General features: G+C 37.3%; 1 protein-coding gene and 1 long non-coding RNA gene across 2 annotated transcripts in view; one reads left to right on the top strand and one right to left on the bottom strand.

The window, feature by feature from the left end:
- TEX9 (testis expressed 9) overlaps positions 1–16,549 on the top strand; it is a 21,613-nt gene extending 5,064 nt beyond the window's left edge. Inside the window, exons 5-12 of the mRNA XM_065847694.2 lie at positions 1,685–1,730; positions 2,728–2,813; positions 3,765–3,943; positions 7,790–7,872; positions 10,231–10,404; positions 12,935–13,069; positions 13,562–13,696; positions 16,338–16,549. Of these exons, the coding sequence (XP_065703766.1) occupies positions 1,685–1,730; positions 2,728–2,813; positions 3,765–3,943; positions 7,790–7,872; positions 10,231–10,404; positions 12,935–13,069; positions 13,562–13,696; positions 16,338–16,412 (913 nt within the window). The 3' untranslated portion in view covers positions 16,413–16,549. The remainder of the gene's footprint in view (positions 1–1,684; positions 1,731–2,727; positions 2,814–3,764; positions 3,944–7,789; positions 7,873–10,230; positions 10,405–12,934; positions 13,070–13,561; positions 13,697–16,337) is intronic.
- LOC139828931 (uncharacterized) lies at positions 3,895–10,034 on the bottom strand. The gene is made up of 3 exons (XR_011741019.1): positions 9,921–10,034; positions 7,040–7,142; positions 3,895–4,007 (listed from the first exon to the last, which is right to left on the bottom strand). It is a non-coding gene; the product is annotated as an uncharacterized lncRNA (long non-coding RNA).

Here is a 16,549-nt window from a genome sequence, read left to right as displayed (position 1 = left end):
AACACAAAGGGTTTGCTCATGCACATGCATCTCGTGTTTACACGCAGAGATGGAATCGTTAAACGTTAGCTTCTGTTTCAGTGTTGCCACAGTCCTCTAGCTACTTATTTCTATACCTTTCCAGGATTTACACATTAATTTCACTTACCAAACAACTATAGAATTGTATTATGAGGTTTTAAAAATGAGTTGCAGTGCATGGGGAAGAGGAAAGAAACCATTAAGGTTAAACAAGTTTGAGGAATTTAGTGAACAATGAGGTTTGGGATTTTTATGCTTTGCTTTGCTTTTTTCTAAAAAGAAGGCCTTGAGACAACAGAGTAGGAACAAATTAGTCTATTGATGGAGAGAAGTTTATTGTTTTCTTGACTATAGAAAGTGTTGTATTTTCATATTTTTCAGAATAGCTGCTATTTCTGTGGCAGCAAATCCTCACCTTCTGCGTGCTCCTAAAGCTAGCCAATAGGAAGGATGAATGAGGAAAATAGGGTAAATAGACAAAAACTAATCATACTATTCTTGAAGTCTGTTGCCACCCGCACACAGACAATTTCTCCAGGTTTTTTTTGGATTAATAAAACCTGGAGCTTTGTGCAGATAATTCTTGCTGATGAATGGATGTCTGTGAAATTTTTAAAGGCAGGATCTAAACATTTGCTCAAATCAGCTTGGCAAAAAAATTGAGGTCACTTGATGTGCCTGAAATTTAATGTTTTGTTTTTTTCTTTTTTTTTCAAATCTTATATAAGCCAGCATTTTAATTGAAGTTAAAAATTATAAAGGGTAGTAAAAAAAGTCACCTTTCAGTGCAATAACACCGATTCACATAACTCATTCTGAAAGCAAAAATGTTATACATATGACAAGAAACTCGACCTGAATAGCACACAGCATGCTAAAACTTTCTGCTTGTTTCCAGCAGATTTAAAAAATAATAATTTAACCTGAAGTTCAGTTACTAAGAAGCATGGTTTTCAGCCAAATAAGCAGATAAAAAGCTGCCTATTTATTCCTGTTTTTTTTTTTTTTTTTTTTTATCACCTGTAAAATTGATACGATATTTAAAATATGTATTTCAGATAAAATTCTATGAGGCTTAATTTATGAATTGCTCCCACCTCATATTCACTTGGTAGTCCCTGTCAATTGACTTGATAATAGTCAATCTGAGCACACCGTTTCTGTTACGATGTAGAGGACACTGGTTTATCACTTCATTTTCTTTGTATTAATTCAGGGATTTGTATGTCAGGTAGGTGTATTAACCAGTGAGCTGTTGGTGATCTTTGGTGAGGGACTGTCAGCCTCTCTTGTTGAAGCTGATAACCCTCTGTGTACTGGCTGAGTACTCCCTGCTACAGAGAATCACTGATCAAATCAGCTCATAGTTGCCGCAATCGCCTGAATTGCAAGAGACGAGATTCAGATTCTGGTACAGAAGTGAACGGTTCTAATGGACATCTTGGACTCACCAGGTGATTTAGACAGCAAATTAGGTAGAATGGAAAGGACAGAGAATGAGACTGAATCTATGACTGGACTTAGAGTATGTTCACACCTTAGCTATATTGTTTATTCTAGACATTTAAAATGTTATTGTCCTGATTCTGAAAGAGGGCTTTGAATTTTTATTGTAAAATGTTTATTTTGTTATACGTGTTCACTGAATTTTTATTTTCTGCAGGGTTCCACTCTGTCCTGAAGTTTCATCTACACACTCACATGCTGAGGTATCAAAGTCAAAACTATCCTGGTTAATTTATCTTCTAGTATAATTTCCACGTGTTACTTCTGGTTTTGAGGCTGTGCTACACTGGGGACTTAGATGGGTGGGAAGCCAAAAGGAAATGATGTTCCAAGCAGCTCTACAGGGACAGTGGTACTAGGGTTTCTTAGCACCACTGGTAGTTAAGTGGACTTATATCATGTTTAATTTTTGTGTTCTGTGTTTCCTCATCTGTAAAGCACTGAAGTGTTCAGTGTTTTGAACGTCAAATTAAAAATTCCAGGTGCCAAATATTAGAACAAAATTTATTTATTCCTTCCTCCCCTTCCCTCCGCGCCCAGTATAATACTACAGGCAGTACTACTGTCTTCTAGATGTAATAATAAACAAGTAGTCAAAATAACTGAATACAGGAAGGGAAATATAACAGAGAAAGGAGATTATATTAGGAACAAACGCAATAGTCTCTTATTACAATTACATTGAATCTTTTAGGAGGTGAGCTGAAGCTTTGAAAACATTATGTTCAGTTATTTATCAGAATACAGCCTAATTTTTGAATAATATTTGAGTGAAGGTAACAAAAATATTGTTAGATCTTTCTACAGGGAATTTATAAGATTAAAGTAATGTGTAAAAATAGCATGTTTTGGAATGTATGCTAAACATTTTTCAAATAAATGCAATAGTTAATATCTTCATAAAAGCTGAGAGCCTTGCTTATGCATGAATTTATTATAAGTGTGTGTTCAAAAGCTGCTACAAGCAAATGACTATTGCGTGTATTGTAATTCAGGCATATAGACATGAAAGTTGCAAGATAAAGACAAGTGCAAATAAAACTGAAAAACTGTGCTTTTGAAAGTTTGAAAAGCATACTTTCCTTGAGTCTGAATATATGAAAAATATAAACTAAACAACCCACAAGAAACACTAGAAAAAAGTAATTCCTAACTTATTAAAAAGAAAATAAATAACTTTTTTCTGAAAAAAATTTGTAGCTAGCAAACATGAAGAAATGTGCTTCCATGCCCATGGCTCAGAACAGACCATACTCTGGAAGTAAGGGGAAAAGAACAACTTCAAGGTATCTTATACACATCTGTCTGTTTGTAATAAAATATTTTAGTTGCTATTTTTGTCTATTGGGTTAATTTTATTCATGTACACTTCTACGTTTATATATATTTGTATAAAGGTATGAAACTTTTGGGGCCCTCCTGAGTCAGCTCCACCATGTAGCTGTCTCTTTACTTGCATAGAGCACCAACAAGTATTAGTGAACATATGTGATTAATATTACAACAATGAAACTGTTGCTTTCGGCTCAAGCACTTCTCCAGGCTGGCAGTTAATCTCTGTTAACTCCTTCAGTGAAAGGATGCCTAGTGAGTGCAGTGTGGGAAATACATGATTGGAGGCAGCAGGAGAGAGCGCTGGCACTACATAATGAGATTTAGAAGTGCAGGTACAGGAGCTGCAGGGTGAACCCAAAGTTGTGGGAGAAAGTTAGTAGCTAGAGCAACTTTGGAGGCTGCATTAGGATGAGGATATATTGGAATAAAAACTTAAGAGCTTCAGATCCTGTGGGAAACAATGTCATCTTTTTATAAAAGAAAAAAAAAAAAGCTGAGGAGACACCCTGCATAGCAACTGTGTCACACACCTTGTGTTTTGGTTTTATGAAATTTTTGGTATGCAACTTCTAGGATCATTGAAGTTTCCTTCCTAGGCCAGGCAAAGTGATACAGAAATTGTGGTAGTAAGGTGAGATTATAGCTGGAGAAGACAGAGTTCTAGAACAGTTAATATGCAGGGGAAAAGACAGAATTTAAGGCAGAGGATAGTAGCTAAAGCCAAGAGAACATTCCTTTGTTTTTTTCTGAGAAACTGCCATCAGTGCATCTTTCAGACAAATGTGAGCAATGAAGTTGCATTAGGTAAATAACTCTGTATGCTTTTAAAAATAGCAAGTATGCTATATTTTTGTAATTTTTTTGTATTATAAATTTAATATCTAGGGTTTGCTCTTTTTTAGTTCAAATATAAGAAACCTGGATGTACAAAGTGCTGATGATGTTGCAGTACTGGACGATTGCATGGATTTTTCTTTAGCAAAAACAATAAGCAAAACAGAAGAAAAAGTAGAGCGAGAAGGCTTACCACATTGTCTAGATGATGATATTATTCCAAGCACTGGAAACGAAATCAGAGCAGGTAGGTTTCTTTCCATGCTTAAGTACTTTTATGCTTACTTCCTGACTGTTAGAAATGGGTTCTCCTGGGGAAAAAAAATGAAGAGTTTCTGTAGAAATTACAGGGAAAGTTCTAGAGCTCTTAATTAAAGGAAAAGGAACAGACGGTTTTTATTCTTTGTGTAGTCCTAGAGGAAGATCCGGTCACATACCAATAATCATTGGAAAAAATTAATTCTTACATTGATTTCCACCTTTGCAGGAAGACATGTGGTTACATAGGCTGAATATGTGCATAACATTTGATTCATTTGCATAGGGAAATAGAAATACGTGATGCTAAGCTTGTATTTCCCAAAAGATGAACTTCAGTCCTTTGCATGGACTCTGCCTTTAGAGGAAACAGCCGTTTCTCAGATCAATGCTGTAGTAATCTTAGTAAGATCTTAGTAAATGGAGTAACGTTTCAGTTACAGTGCTTGAATGAGAATCCTCCAGATACTGTCCCCCTCCAAATGCTGCGTTTGTTTGTGCTAGAAATACAGGGTGTTTCAAAAAGATGGACCCAATCTGAAATCCCTGTATCTTTGAAACAGGGTCCATCTCTTTGAAATACGCTATGGAGTAGGAAAGGGAATTGCAGCCTTTGCCAGGGAAGCCAAAGGCATGATGCACATCTGTCTTCTTGGCTCTGGTGTGGTAACAGTGGGTTTGTGCAGTTTCTTTACAATGCTAAAGCAAGCATGAAGTCAGAGATTCACTGCAATAGTATGAAATACTCAAAACATCTTGTAATCTAACAGCTTGACATCAACAAGCATGCCAGCACAAAAATAGCTTGATTTCTAACCTCATGTAATTATGTGCAAGTCTTCCATTAATAAGTCTCCCAAAACAGAACCTCAGATATCTTTTTTATAGTTCTTGTTCTTGAACTAAAAAGAAATTGCTTTGGACTGCAATGGAAGCTTACACCAAAATAATCCAAGTTAACTCAAGAAGAGTTATTACTGGTGTCTAGTGATCAGGTCTTGTGACCAAGAGCATGTATTTGAGTATTGAGAATTGTTTCTGTAACTTTAATTAAAATATTCTGGATATATTTTTGTTTTATAAATTTCATATTGACTATTTAGGACACTCTGAATTCCTCCTTAATGTGCTAAATAAGTTATTGCAGAGTATGCTAGAAGTGTCAAATTCACAGAACAGTTACAGTTTACACAAGGAAGTAGAGGTAGCTACTAAATAGGCTAAATAGGGCCTGTTACAGAGTGGGCTGATCCCTTCATGGGAATCATCTCCTAGGAAGGGATTCCTGAGGCTTATGTGCCTGTGCTGGACTTTTTAGGCCAACATGCTGAGAAGGCTCCATAGCATTGTTCTTTCCCTGAGCCTCTTGAATTGCACTTTCTGGACTTCAGTTCCATATCTTAATTTCACATTCACAGGTTATGACAGTGCAGCCATTTTTCTGCCAACACAGGAGCTTACACATTACTTTTCTCAGGAGCCTCTTCTGTGGCTCAACTCAACTCTGCAGTAACAAGCAAATGATAGTAGCACACAGACACATAGAAGGCTGAAGATGAAGCTCTATTTATATCTAATATACACTCACACACACGAACAAAATACCCAAATGTGTCATCACACAGAAGTTCAAGACACCTATTCTTTCTTGTAAGGTATGGGAGTCTCCCCAATGTCCTCTTCTCAGTCACCAAACTGTTGCTTGCTGTATAACCTAAGACCATCCTAGAAAGTGATACCCGTCCCCCTTCTCAGCTTCATCAGGTGATTAAATTTGACCAATTAGGAAGCTAATTGTTTAATTGTCTTTACCTCTTGTGAGAATTCAAACCAATTTAGGATCATAGACACCTCTCAAGGCTGGTGTGGTTATATTTGTGCTCTTGGATTTTCAGTAAGGTTTACTGCTAAGCACTGTCTAGGAAGATAAATTGTCTGAGGACTAGTAACTAGAGTAAAAGAGAAAACAAAATAGTAAAAAGAAACAACCAGTTTTTGTAGGTAGTGGTATAGTCCTAGAGTGACCCATCATGGAGCTGACATTGTTCAATATACAGAAAAAGAATCTGTAAAAAAAGAATGCTAGCTGGTAAACAAATGTGTGTATGAAGCAATGATTTTAGGATAGTTAAAACTGACATTGAAGTGTTATAGAAGAATCTCATGGCACTGAGTAAGGTGATAGAATGGAGGTTTGTAATCAGCATTAAAGAGTGCAGAGCAATGCTGATAGAAAAAACAACTTTAATCACACCTACTTCTGAGTTGGACTTTGTTTAGTTATTACTAATTAGGATGTCTACAAAAGCTTAAACTTATTGCTTGTTCATGGTGGAAAAGGCAATTTGATTGTTAGAAATCCTTTGGAAGATAACAGAAGACAAAATACTGTACTGTTGTCATCATGCTATTATGTAATTGATGCTACCCCATCTTGAGTATGAAACACAGTTCTGTACACCTCAAAACAAGGATGTAGAACTATGAAGGATAAAGGAAAGAGTATATATATATGTATATATATATATAAAAGCAATTAAAAGTGTGGAACAACTTGAATTTGAATCTTCAATTTGAAAACAGAAGAATTGAGGGCAATGTGAAGGATTCTGTAATGAAAGTAGTAACGGCAAAGGGAAAGCTGTGTTTTTGTAATGCAGACACTAGTAAATGCCACATTAAGTTGGATTTAAAACAAGCTATACAATACATAATTAAATTAGCCAATTCATTGCCACAGGATATTTAAATGCCAAATTACAATATGTTTTATGAATAAAATCAAACAACTTAATAGTACAGCAGTACATGAAAGAGTATTAAACTTGATGGCTTCAGTGTGGTCTCCATCTCAGGATAGCCACTAGTTCCCAGAAGCTAGCAAGGATGGAACAGGGGGGAAAAGGTAAATCTGACTTATTATTGGCCTCTACAGAGTTACAACTTAAGCTGCAGCTGACAGTTGATAAGGGAAGGTGGGTGAAATTAAAATAATTTCTGTTACAACAAATGAACACGTCCCCATCCATCCCCTCACATTCAGCTCCACATACTCCTCCTGCACTTTGTGCTTTTCCCCTCATACCTGCTGTGGATAACGGTTGTTCCCGTGTCGCTCAACTTAATCCTCAGGACTGCTCCTGTGCTCTGTGCCTCCGGAAGCTCAGGGGGAGCTCCTGGTGGATGACCTGGGGAAAGGGTGGGGAACAGGGAGAAAATGAATACACTGTTCACAGCTTGTTTTGTCAGGACAATAGTATGTTTCTTAGCTGTCCAAGAGCAAGGAAGTACTTCATTTGGAAAAAAAATCTGGTTAAGTTGGTTTAATTTTAAACTATTATTTGAATAAAGTTAGGATGGGTATTAACCTATTAGGAGGGGGTTGCAGTTTACATCAAATTCTTTCTTGTGAGCAGTTTAAAACTACTTTGGGTGTAACTACACAAATTGCAGCCACCGATTGATTGCAATGTAGACAGACCCTACAAGATAGTTTTCTTGACTTCAGTCTCAAGGAATGCTGCAGTGTATAGCATAGTATGGTGAAAGTTTCCAACAAGATTCAATTTTGAGAACTGTGATTCTTTTACTTTTTAAAGATGTTGAGTTCAGTCATTAAAAGGAAAAATCTATAATAGCTTTGCCTAAGAACGAGAAACTTGCAAATTTATTTAGAAATCTTAGGTTTCATTTGACTATTTCTCTTTAGTAATTATAAACAACATCATGTGTTTTTAAAAATAAGAGGGAAGTGAGTTCTTACATCCGTCTTGCTTCTTTTCTGCACTGAATAATGCATACTTGTGATATGAAATGTAACCTTTTATGTTCACAGAACCTCAAATCAGATTACTTAAGGCAAAGTTACGTGCTATGCAGGAAGAGCTGGACAGTGTACTGTGCGAATGCAGGAAGAAGGTAGGAGCTGAGTTTTCTTATCTATAGAAACAGAGTAGGTTCCCCTTTAACATAACCACAACAGAGTTTCCTCACCTTTCTTTTTCAAGTATGAAGAGCAAAAGCTTTATTTTCTAAAATTCCCTAAGAATTTAGAGGCAAGAATGGTAATTTCTGTATAAATGTGATCTTGGGCTAAAAGCTTATGGAATATACTTAATGAAAAAGAATTTGAGGTAGGAAAGAGCCACAGGGAATGAAGATGTGGCCCAGTGTAGGAACACTGGTGCTGCAGGGTGCCCTCGCCAGCATGGCTGGGAAGGAGAGCCTGTCCAGAGCCTGGGAAGAAGGCACAGGATATGGTAACAGTCAAATACAGATTTCAGCATACAGAGAGAATATTGAGTGGTGCCCAGAGCTGGGTGATGGGAAGAGAGGGATGTTTAGGGCAGAATGAGAAATAAAAATGCTTGAGAAATTTATTCAGGGGTTTGGGGTATCCTTGGTGGAAAAAAGTATGGAAATCACTGATCCATGATCACTTTAAGTAGAATATCATAATCAAATCAGAAATCAGGCTTTCTCCATTCTCAAGATTACACTTGCTGCGAAGGAATTACATAATTTGAGCAGGTCAGATGGAAGTGAAGGCAGCGTGAAGCTGCACTGATACTGTACTGTTAGAGCACACTACAGGTGAGTTGTATCATCTGCACTGTCTGGCAATCTGTTTTCAGGTGAGGCTCAAACACCTTTTGAACTGTAAAACCTCAAATAGTCTCTGTCTGTCTGCCAAAGGGATCACCTGTTTTTCAGGCATTTGTAGTCAAGCAAGGCTTTTGAACTAACTTTCAGTTTTGCACAATTAGATTATTCTTAGTTGTGATCTCTTAACGTCAGAATGCTTTTTTCCCCTGTTGCCCAGGCCCACATGTGATGATGACATTCAGAACATATGACAAACCACCTATATGTTTTGTGTCAAGCTTTTATTTTAGAGTTAAGTAGTGGGGTGATATTAAATAAGATTTTTGAGACACGTATATGGAGATAAATTTTTAGAAGGAATTAGGTTTTGATATTCTGTATCCATATTTTATACTTTATTTATTTTTTATCAATATAGTTACTTCTATATTTCAATACTTTTATGCTGTGATCAGGAGAAAGTCGTTACGTAGGATTTTAAAGTAATTTTCATTTTCAAGTCAAATATGATTTTGTCAGCTATTGAACTTCATAATTCCATGCCAAAAATACTACAAAATTCAATTACTATAGCAGATGACAGAAGACAACCCTGTACCTGTTCTTCTATCGTTTCAAGTACTAGTTCCTCTTGTGTGAAAATAACTTTACTACATTCAGAACGTGAGAAGTATTTCATATCGGCAAAGCCTTGATGTAGATTCTGGGTTTTGTCCAATTCACAGTTCAGTTACTATACTGAAGCAGTAAATCTGGTTTAGATATAAAGCAGTGGGAGTTCCTGGGGTGCGTGTGGTCACGTGCACCTTGGGGTAAGGCACAGAGATTTCCTGGGTGAGAAGCACGTTCTCCTGGGGGCTGAGTGGACAGGAGAGACTTGTTTTCATAGAAACCCCATTTCTGTATGTGCCTTGATTTCTTTTTCTTAAAGAAATTAAGGGCATAATGTATCTCTGAACTAACCTACATTAATATTCACTTATAATATTTAAAAGGCCATAAAATATTAAGGCCTTGAAATTATAGTGCTTAATGTGGGATGTAATTGGCAGTAGGTCATGAAGTTAATACAGGACTCACTTGATGTTAAGAGAATCCAGAATTTGAATACCTGATGTATCCTGGATCATGAGCTTGCTTTTAAGTCAAAACCAGATAATCTCCTAAAACATAATGGATTGATTTATCAGTAATTACATTATCTTCTTTTCCCCTGAATTTTTCCTAATATGTGCATTTAGCTATTCTCACAAAAGTGTCACAGAATATCTACATGCCACTGTTATTCATATTATTCTACAACATTTTGAGACTTAATTCTCAAAACCTTTGAACTATGAGAAATTAAATGTTTTACATACAAGACAGTTCCAAGGAAGAGACTGCAGATGACGAAACGAGAAGAATGTTACTGTTTTCTGAAGTATTGTCCTGGTAAATTGGTGTTGTTTTCTTAGTTAGTCCTAGGTATTTCCTGTCTTAAAATTGTTGTGAAATCCATCACGAAGGATCTAAACATTTAAAAATAACATAATTTAAAAAAATCATTATCTCTGCATCTACAATATGTATATTCTAACTGCCTTTTAGTTACAAAACATTACAATCGTATTATCCTACTGCTTCCTTGCAATAATTTAGTTGGGTTTTTTGTTAATTACTGTCAAACAGGATGATGAAAATCAGAGTTTAAAATCTCTGCTTAAAGATGCGGAAGAAGAAAACACCAGACTGCAACGAACAATCAATATGCAACATTCGCAGACTGAAAAGTACAAAATGTTGTCACAAGAAGCAAAGAAAAAAAGTGAAGGGTTACAACAAGAAGTCATTTCGCTAGAAAAGGTATTGCAGATGTTAGTCTCATTTATCTCATGAAAGGGAAAAAAAAAACCCTCATCAAACCACCCTCTGTACCCAAATTTGATGGGTTCATATCCAATGATCCCATTAGTGTTTCAATCTCTGATAGCAGTTTTAGAAATTGTGTTTTTTAAATGGTCTGATCACCTTTTTAAAGGATGAAATAATATATTTTGCTAATTGCTTTTCTTCTGCTCCTACAATCAGTTATTTCTCTATTTTAGAATTAAGTTCTTGTGTAAAAGACCTGGAAGAGACAAAACAACCTTTTCAGAGGTCAAATTCAGAAAGGAATCTTGAAGAATACAGGGAAATTTCATTTTTTCCATTTTTCACTATAAATGTTATAAGTTACTTCTGGTAATAAGAGTTTTATTGTAAACTGCAGAACCTGGTGAACATTTTGAAAAGAACCACCTGCAGCTCATACTGCTATCTTCTGCAGGCTGAGGCATGGGGGTGTCTCTGTTTTGAAAGCGGACTGTTTGGAAACCAGCCGCTCCAGCGTGGGTGAGTGCAGCGGAACCTGGCGCCTGCCGCAGGCCACGCGTGCCAAGCGGTACCCGCGCCCGGCTGCAGCAGATGGCCTGCACACACAGCTTTGTTTGTTTGGAACTTCATCTAGGAGCAGCATGTGTTTTCCTTTAATGACTTGGGAGTGAGAGAAGTTGCCTTCAAAATCATGTAATGCATATAGTATTGTGTAGTACATGTACTGTAACCAGGAGAATGTGTCACTTGAAAATTTGGGGAAAAACACAACTTGGCCTAACCAAGTCTCATGATAGTGCCATTAAATCATACTATGCATTTGTATAGGCACGCTTTCATCTTAGCGTTCTGTAGTTCTGGCATTTTAAAACTAAGATGTTCTAAGTTTATGTGTTCTTTTTGTGCAGCTACTTGGAGGTTTTAAGTTCCCTTAAATAAGTACCCTCTTTGTTGATTTTGTCAGGAAAAATGTTCAATAGCAGTACTAATACTCCCCATTGGCTCACGGTAAACAGGGCTCAGAGACTTACCAAGTCATTTATTCCATTCTCTTAAACCAAGACAGGGCAGATGATACCTAAACCATCCTGCACATACATTTGTTTACATAAAGCCTCCATGGTGGCAATTGCCGTAAGTACTTTGGACAGTCTGTGCTGATTCTTGTGCAGTCACAGTCAGGAAGTTTATCCCAGTGTTTAGGAGATGTCTGTTGTGGTGCGAAGTTTATTCACTTGTCCTGTACAGCCACCATAGCCAAAATATGGTCCCTTTCCTCACTTGTCTTTGCTCTGGATCAACCATCCTTAGTCACTTCAGTTATTTCTAATAGGTTGTGTTCTCTAGAATTTCTCAAGGTTACTGATCAACATGTTAATGACACATAGTGGTAATTCTTTAAAATACTGAGAAGGCAAAACAAGGCAGGTATGTGTAATGAGCAGTTCTCTGCTAATTCAGAAGTTATTTTGCATATCTTCTAGTGACATTCATCTTACTCTCCTCTTTTCATCATCTGTTTTGGAGAAGATTCAAAGCTTCCCCAAAATACCTGTTCCGGTCATAAAATTACCATAACTCTTTGCTGCACCCACTTGTCGGTTAGCGTGTATTTCTTGGATAAGTGATGCAGAAATTAGAAGTAACCACCACAAGAGCTGGTGTGGAATTGAGGAAATGGAACACTTACTCAGAAATAAGGCTGAGTGTGAAAAGTTAACAAGCCCCTTCTCTACCCTGATGTGGTTAAAAGAATCTTTCTGCACTCATTACTAAAAATTTGATAATATTTTTTTCAAGTGTCTGTTTCTTTTTTACAAATGACAAGATGTGCTCTTTCTGCCAGAATTGTTTATTTCTTCTGCTTTGCTTTTTACCTGTATTCCCTGATCTTTAAAAATCTCACTATTCTGTTCCTCATCTTGCTCTCTTTTTTTCATGTCCCCACTTAGAGCACTATGAAATACCAGCACCAGAGACAGGAGGGAACTGGTTTGATTGTTGCCATAAACACTTCGTTGAACTGTTTCCTGCTAGATGAAATAGTTGCTACCCTCAGCCATCTGCAGTAGGCTGTTGTAACTTCTTGTTGTAATTGCATGTAGTAGTCTCTGGGGAAAAGAGGTAAAAGGAGTAGGGGGGAAGAGGCAGCGGGGAATACCAGACACCCTTCTCAAGTCTGCCACAGCGTGGACATACCAACATTTAAAACTCTTTTTTCTGACTGAGCATGCAAGGTTTTCAGTCACTCCTGTCGTCTGACATGATCAACTCCATAATTATTCTAAGAGAAGTTTAAAACAAAGGTGAGAAAGATCCATTTTCAAGATTCCAAAGGAGAAGGGAATGTTACAACAGTGGAATTAATGGTCTTTGAGGCAGAGCTTATCTGCAAGCCAAAGAAGTCCACAGATTCTTAAGTTTTCAAGGGTGGGCCTTGCTGTAAATGTGTTGTCTATACAGAATTCATTAAAATACCATTAATCATAATCTATGTTTTTATCTTTTGCTTCTGAAATAGGAACTGGAGACTCTAAAGCGTGTACAAAAGCAGGCTGCCAGCAGCCGGAGTGCAACAGAGGTTCGCTTAAACAGGGCCCTGGAAGAAGCAGAAAAGTATAAAGTGGAGCTGAATAGACTTAAACAAAGTGCCAAGGTACAGTGGCTTAGGAAAACCAGTTCCAACTGTAAACATTCTGTAATGCTAGAATGAGACAAAAGGCTTGATCAGCTTTTTAAGTATCGCATCTCTTACAGACAGTTCCAAAATTGACTTAGAACAAGTCACCAAAGGGCTTGATGAGTTATCTCGGGACCACACAATTGCAACCTATGCAGGAGGAAGAAACATACAGAATAAAGTTAGAGCCCTTCTGATGTTCCCCATTTGTATGAAAATCAGTGTTCAGAAAAAGGGCAAAGTACACATACACACCTAATACATACAAAGTCAAACCATGGCTGTTCTCTTTGAGTTTTTATTTTATTTTTAAAGTAGTTTTGATGTGGAAATATTTTGATTAATCCCATTTCTTTTCAGAAATGTCATGTGTGGCTACTGTTTGTCATTTTGTTACGCAACGTCAAGTTTTTTTGGTTAAAGCACCACTGTTAGAAATAACACATTTCTCCTCTCTTCCCCCGGTAGGATATAGCTAGCCAAGAACTCAAAACCATTGAAGAATTAAAAGCAGAAAACAAGAAGCTGCAGAAACAAAAAGGAGAGCTAATGACAGGTTTTAAAAAGCAGCTGAAATTAATTGATATTTTAAAGAGACAAAAGGTAAGAACCAGAGTGCTTCTGTATCTCAGTTAACAACCTCTAGGTAAATGTGGCTGTTGCCAAATGAGGTAATTGTGTCAACCAGAGCCCCAGGGCTGGCAGGTTTCAGTGCAAGGGAGCAGCTGCCTCACTTCTATTTGTGCATCTTGCCAAGGTGTTGCTTTATAGTGAAGGCTGATCGTCTTTTGAAGTGACACCATCCCTAACTAGGAACATGCCTGTCCTGGGGAAGGATTGCTGACAAGCTCTACGACTGAGAGTATCTACTTGTTCAGGAACAAATACTGTTGAGGTAATGACAGCAACTCCCTGTGGTGCTGTGTCAGTAGAATCCATTTTAGCATGCAAGATATTTATTGGCTATTTTTTTTCCTCCCAACATATTAGTTGTCATATCAGCAGCTCTAACAGGTGCCCTCTCAGGAGTGAGCCATTACACTCGAGACCTACATTTGCAAGTGTGTCCTTCTTTATTAACATTGCTTATGTTTATTTCTATTCTGAGGTGTTCTGTACACGTTCAGCTCTGCCAAAGTGCAGTTCTCTTCATCTGCAGGCCAAAACAAAAAGAAAAAAATCCAGTACCTATCCTAGGTGTGAATTTACTAGATTGAAGGAGGGGAGTTGATCTCAATCCATTTATAATTCCTGGAATAACAAGATGCAGAGTTGATCTTGGGGATTTACCCAACAGAAGCGCAGGCTTTGACTGGCCTTTCTAGCCCTTACAGTTTATTCTGAGAATGAAAAAAACACAGCATTCACTTGAAATAGACTCTCTACAGGAGGTAGCTCGTCCTCTGGAACAGGAATTCACTGAAATGGGTGTCAAAGAGCAGTATTTCTGTTTGACTGTGAACCAAAACCATAGTCTCAGACAAACTTCACTAAATACATTTTAGAAAAAAATATGAATACTGTATCAGAGCTGCAGATAGTAGTGGAAGCCACTTACCTTATTAAAAAAGTGATTTACTCTCAGAAGGAGGATGCTGTTAGTTCTCCTTTCAGAACAGACAGTCAGAAGCAGCTGAGAGAGAAGGGTGCTCAACTGCCTGTTGTAAGTGCAGCAACAGGGCTGGAGGGGAGGGGTGCAGCCAGAGCTTCCCTGTGCTCAGTGCCCCCCAACACCTGCACAGCTTCCCCCTGCTTTACACAAGCCTGTTGTGGAATGAATGAGGAAAACCTAATTTGTCCTGTTAGTGTAGCGCCTGTGTGGAGATTCGGATGCAGGCAGCAGGTAACGCCGTGTGAAGGTGAGGATGTGCTGCCACGTGAAAAATGATAGAGGAAAAAAAATCCCACAAAGGTATTAAATATCAGTAGTAGAACAAGTTGCAGCTGGCAGCAAATAGTGCTGGTGTTCCAGCTGGTCTCTTCTGACCATTCTCTGCTGCCTTGAGAGAATTTAATATACAATCTTAGTTTTAAAAGGGACTAAGGGAAGTTACTCCAAGCTTTACAGAGCTGGAGGGTGCATAAACTACAGTATGCTTTGTTGTCTTTAAATTACAACATGTCTATATATAAAACAAACCCACAAGGCTCCTTGTAGATGTGAATTGTTTCCTGTTCTTCAAAGCACAACCATTTTATTAAAACTTGCAGTAAAAGTATTTAGCTGGGATACCTTCCTTTCCACTTGACATAGTGACAGGTAAAGAAATGATACTGCAGTGAGGGCATGAGGACATGTGGCACAGCTGTGACCTTTGCTGTGACATCAGCTGGAACCAGGGAGTTTTCATTGGTAGTTCTCTGCAGATACACTAACCATTTCTTTAGTATTCGTTTTCTCATCAAACCTTGATAACCCTGATGACGTTTTTCCAAGCAGTTGCATCATTTGAACAGAAAATAGCCTTGTTGTACCTCAAAGTTCTTTGTTCCTTTCAGTGTTCAATTTAAAATAATGTGCTATATCCTATATGATGAAAATACAAATTCAGACTACCGTATGATTTTTAAACAAATACTTATGTACAGTGGCTATATGTGTATATATGTGCCATTATGGACCAGAGATGTACGGTGTGATACATGGCAACACAGCTAGTACCCCTGGTCAGCTCTAGGTATTTCTCATTAAGGTGTAGTACAGTTACTCTTTGTCTTATGCTAATTATTAATTTAATTAACACCATGGTGTTAGATTCTTTCATTAAAATGCTCATTTAACATCACACATATTAGAGGCTCTACCATGCTCAGCCTTAATGATGTATTTGATTTGTGATAGCTTTAAATTGAAGCTGTATATTGATCAGCTCAAAACAATGTAAACCAGTTTTCTTATACACGTTCTTTGGAGGTCACAAGAGTTGTCACACGTTCAACAATTTCCATGCCTCATTAAAACTGACTTTTTTTTAAAGCAATATAAAAGGAACTAAGAAAAGCTGTTGGTCCTGTTTAGCATAATGCTTGACATCAAATTTATCACATTATCCCTGCACTATACATTTTTGCAGAAAAATATGAAGAGCAGCTTCAGCTTAACCAGAACATCCATCAAAACCACACTGCGAAAAAGAATGAGAGATTTGAAGCCTCTTTCAGCTACCCCAGTTATAAAGAATTTTGTATTGGTCATTCACACTATTTTACCTTCTGCTCCTAATTTTTCCTTTTTTTCTTTAAGCTGCATATCGAAGCTGCTAAGATGCTTTCTTTTACAGAAGAGGAATTCATGAAGGCTCTTGAGTGGGGAAATTGATTCCATAAAAAACCAATTTGTTTGAAAAACAAGTCCGCTGGTACATTATTTTGTATATGAAGGCTTGTTAATAACAACTGCATATCCCAGTGAATTTTGTTGATTTGGCTTAAATATAAGTTGTTTAACTTTTATAA

The sequence above is a fragment of the Patagioenas fasciata genome, chromosome 12, assembly GCF_037038585.1.
Source record: "Patagioenas fasciata isolate bPatFas1 chromosome 12, bPatFas1.hap1, whole genome shotgun sequence".
Lineage (NCBI taxonomy): Eukaryota > Metazoa > Chordata > Aves > Columbiformes > Columbidae > Patagioenas > Patagioenas fasciata.
The sequence above is the reverse complement of the archived record's forward strand: the minus strand, read 5'-3'. Positions and strand labels throughout refer to the sequence as shown.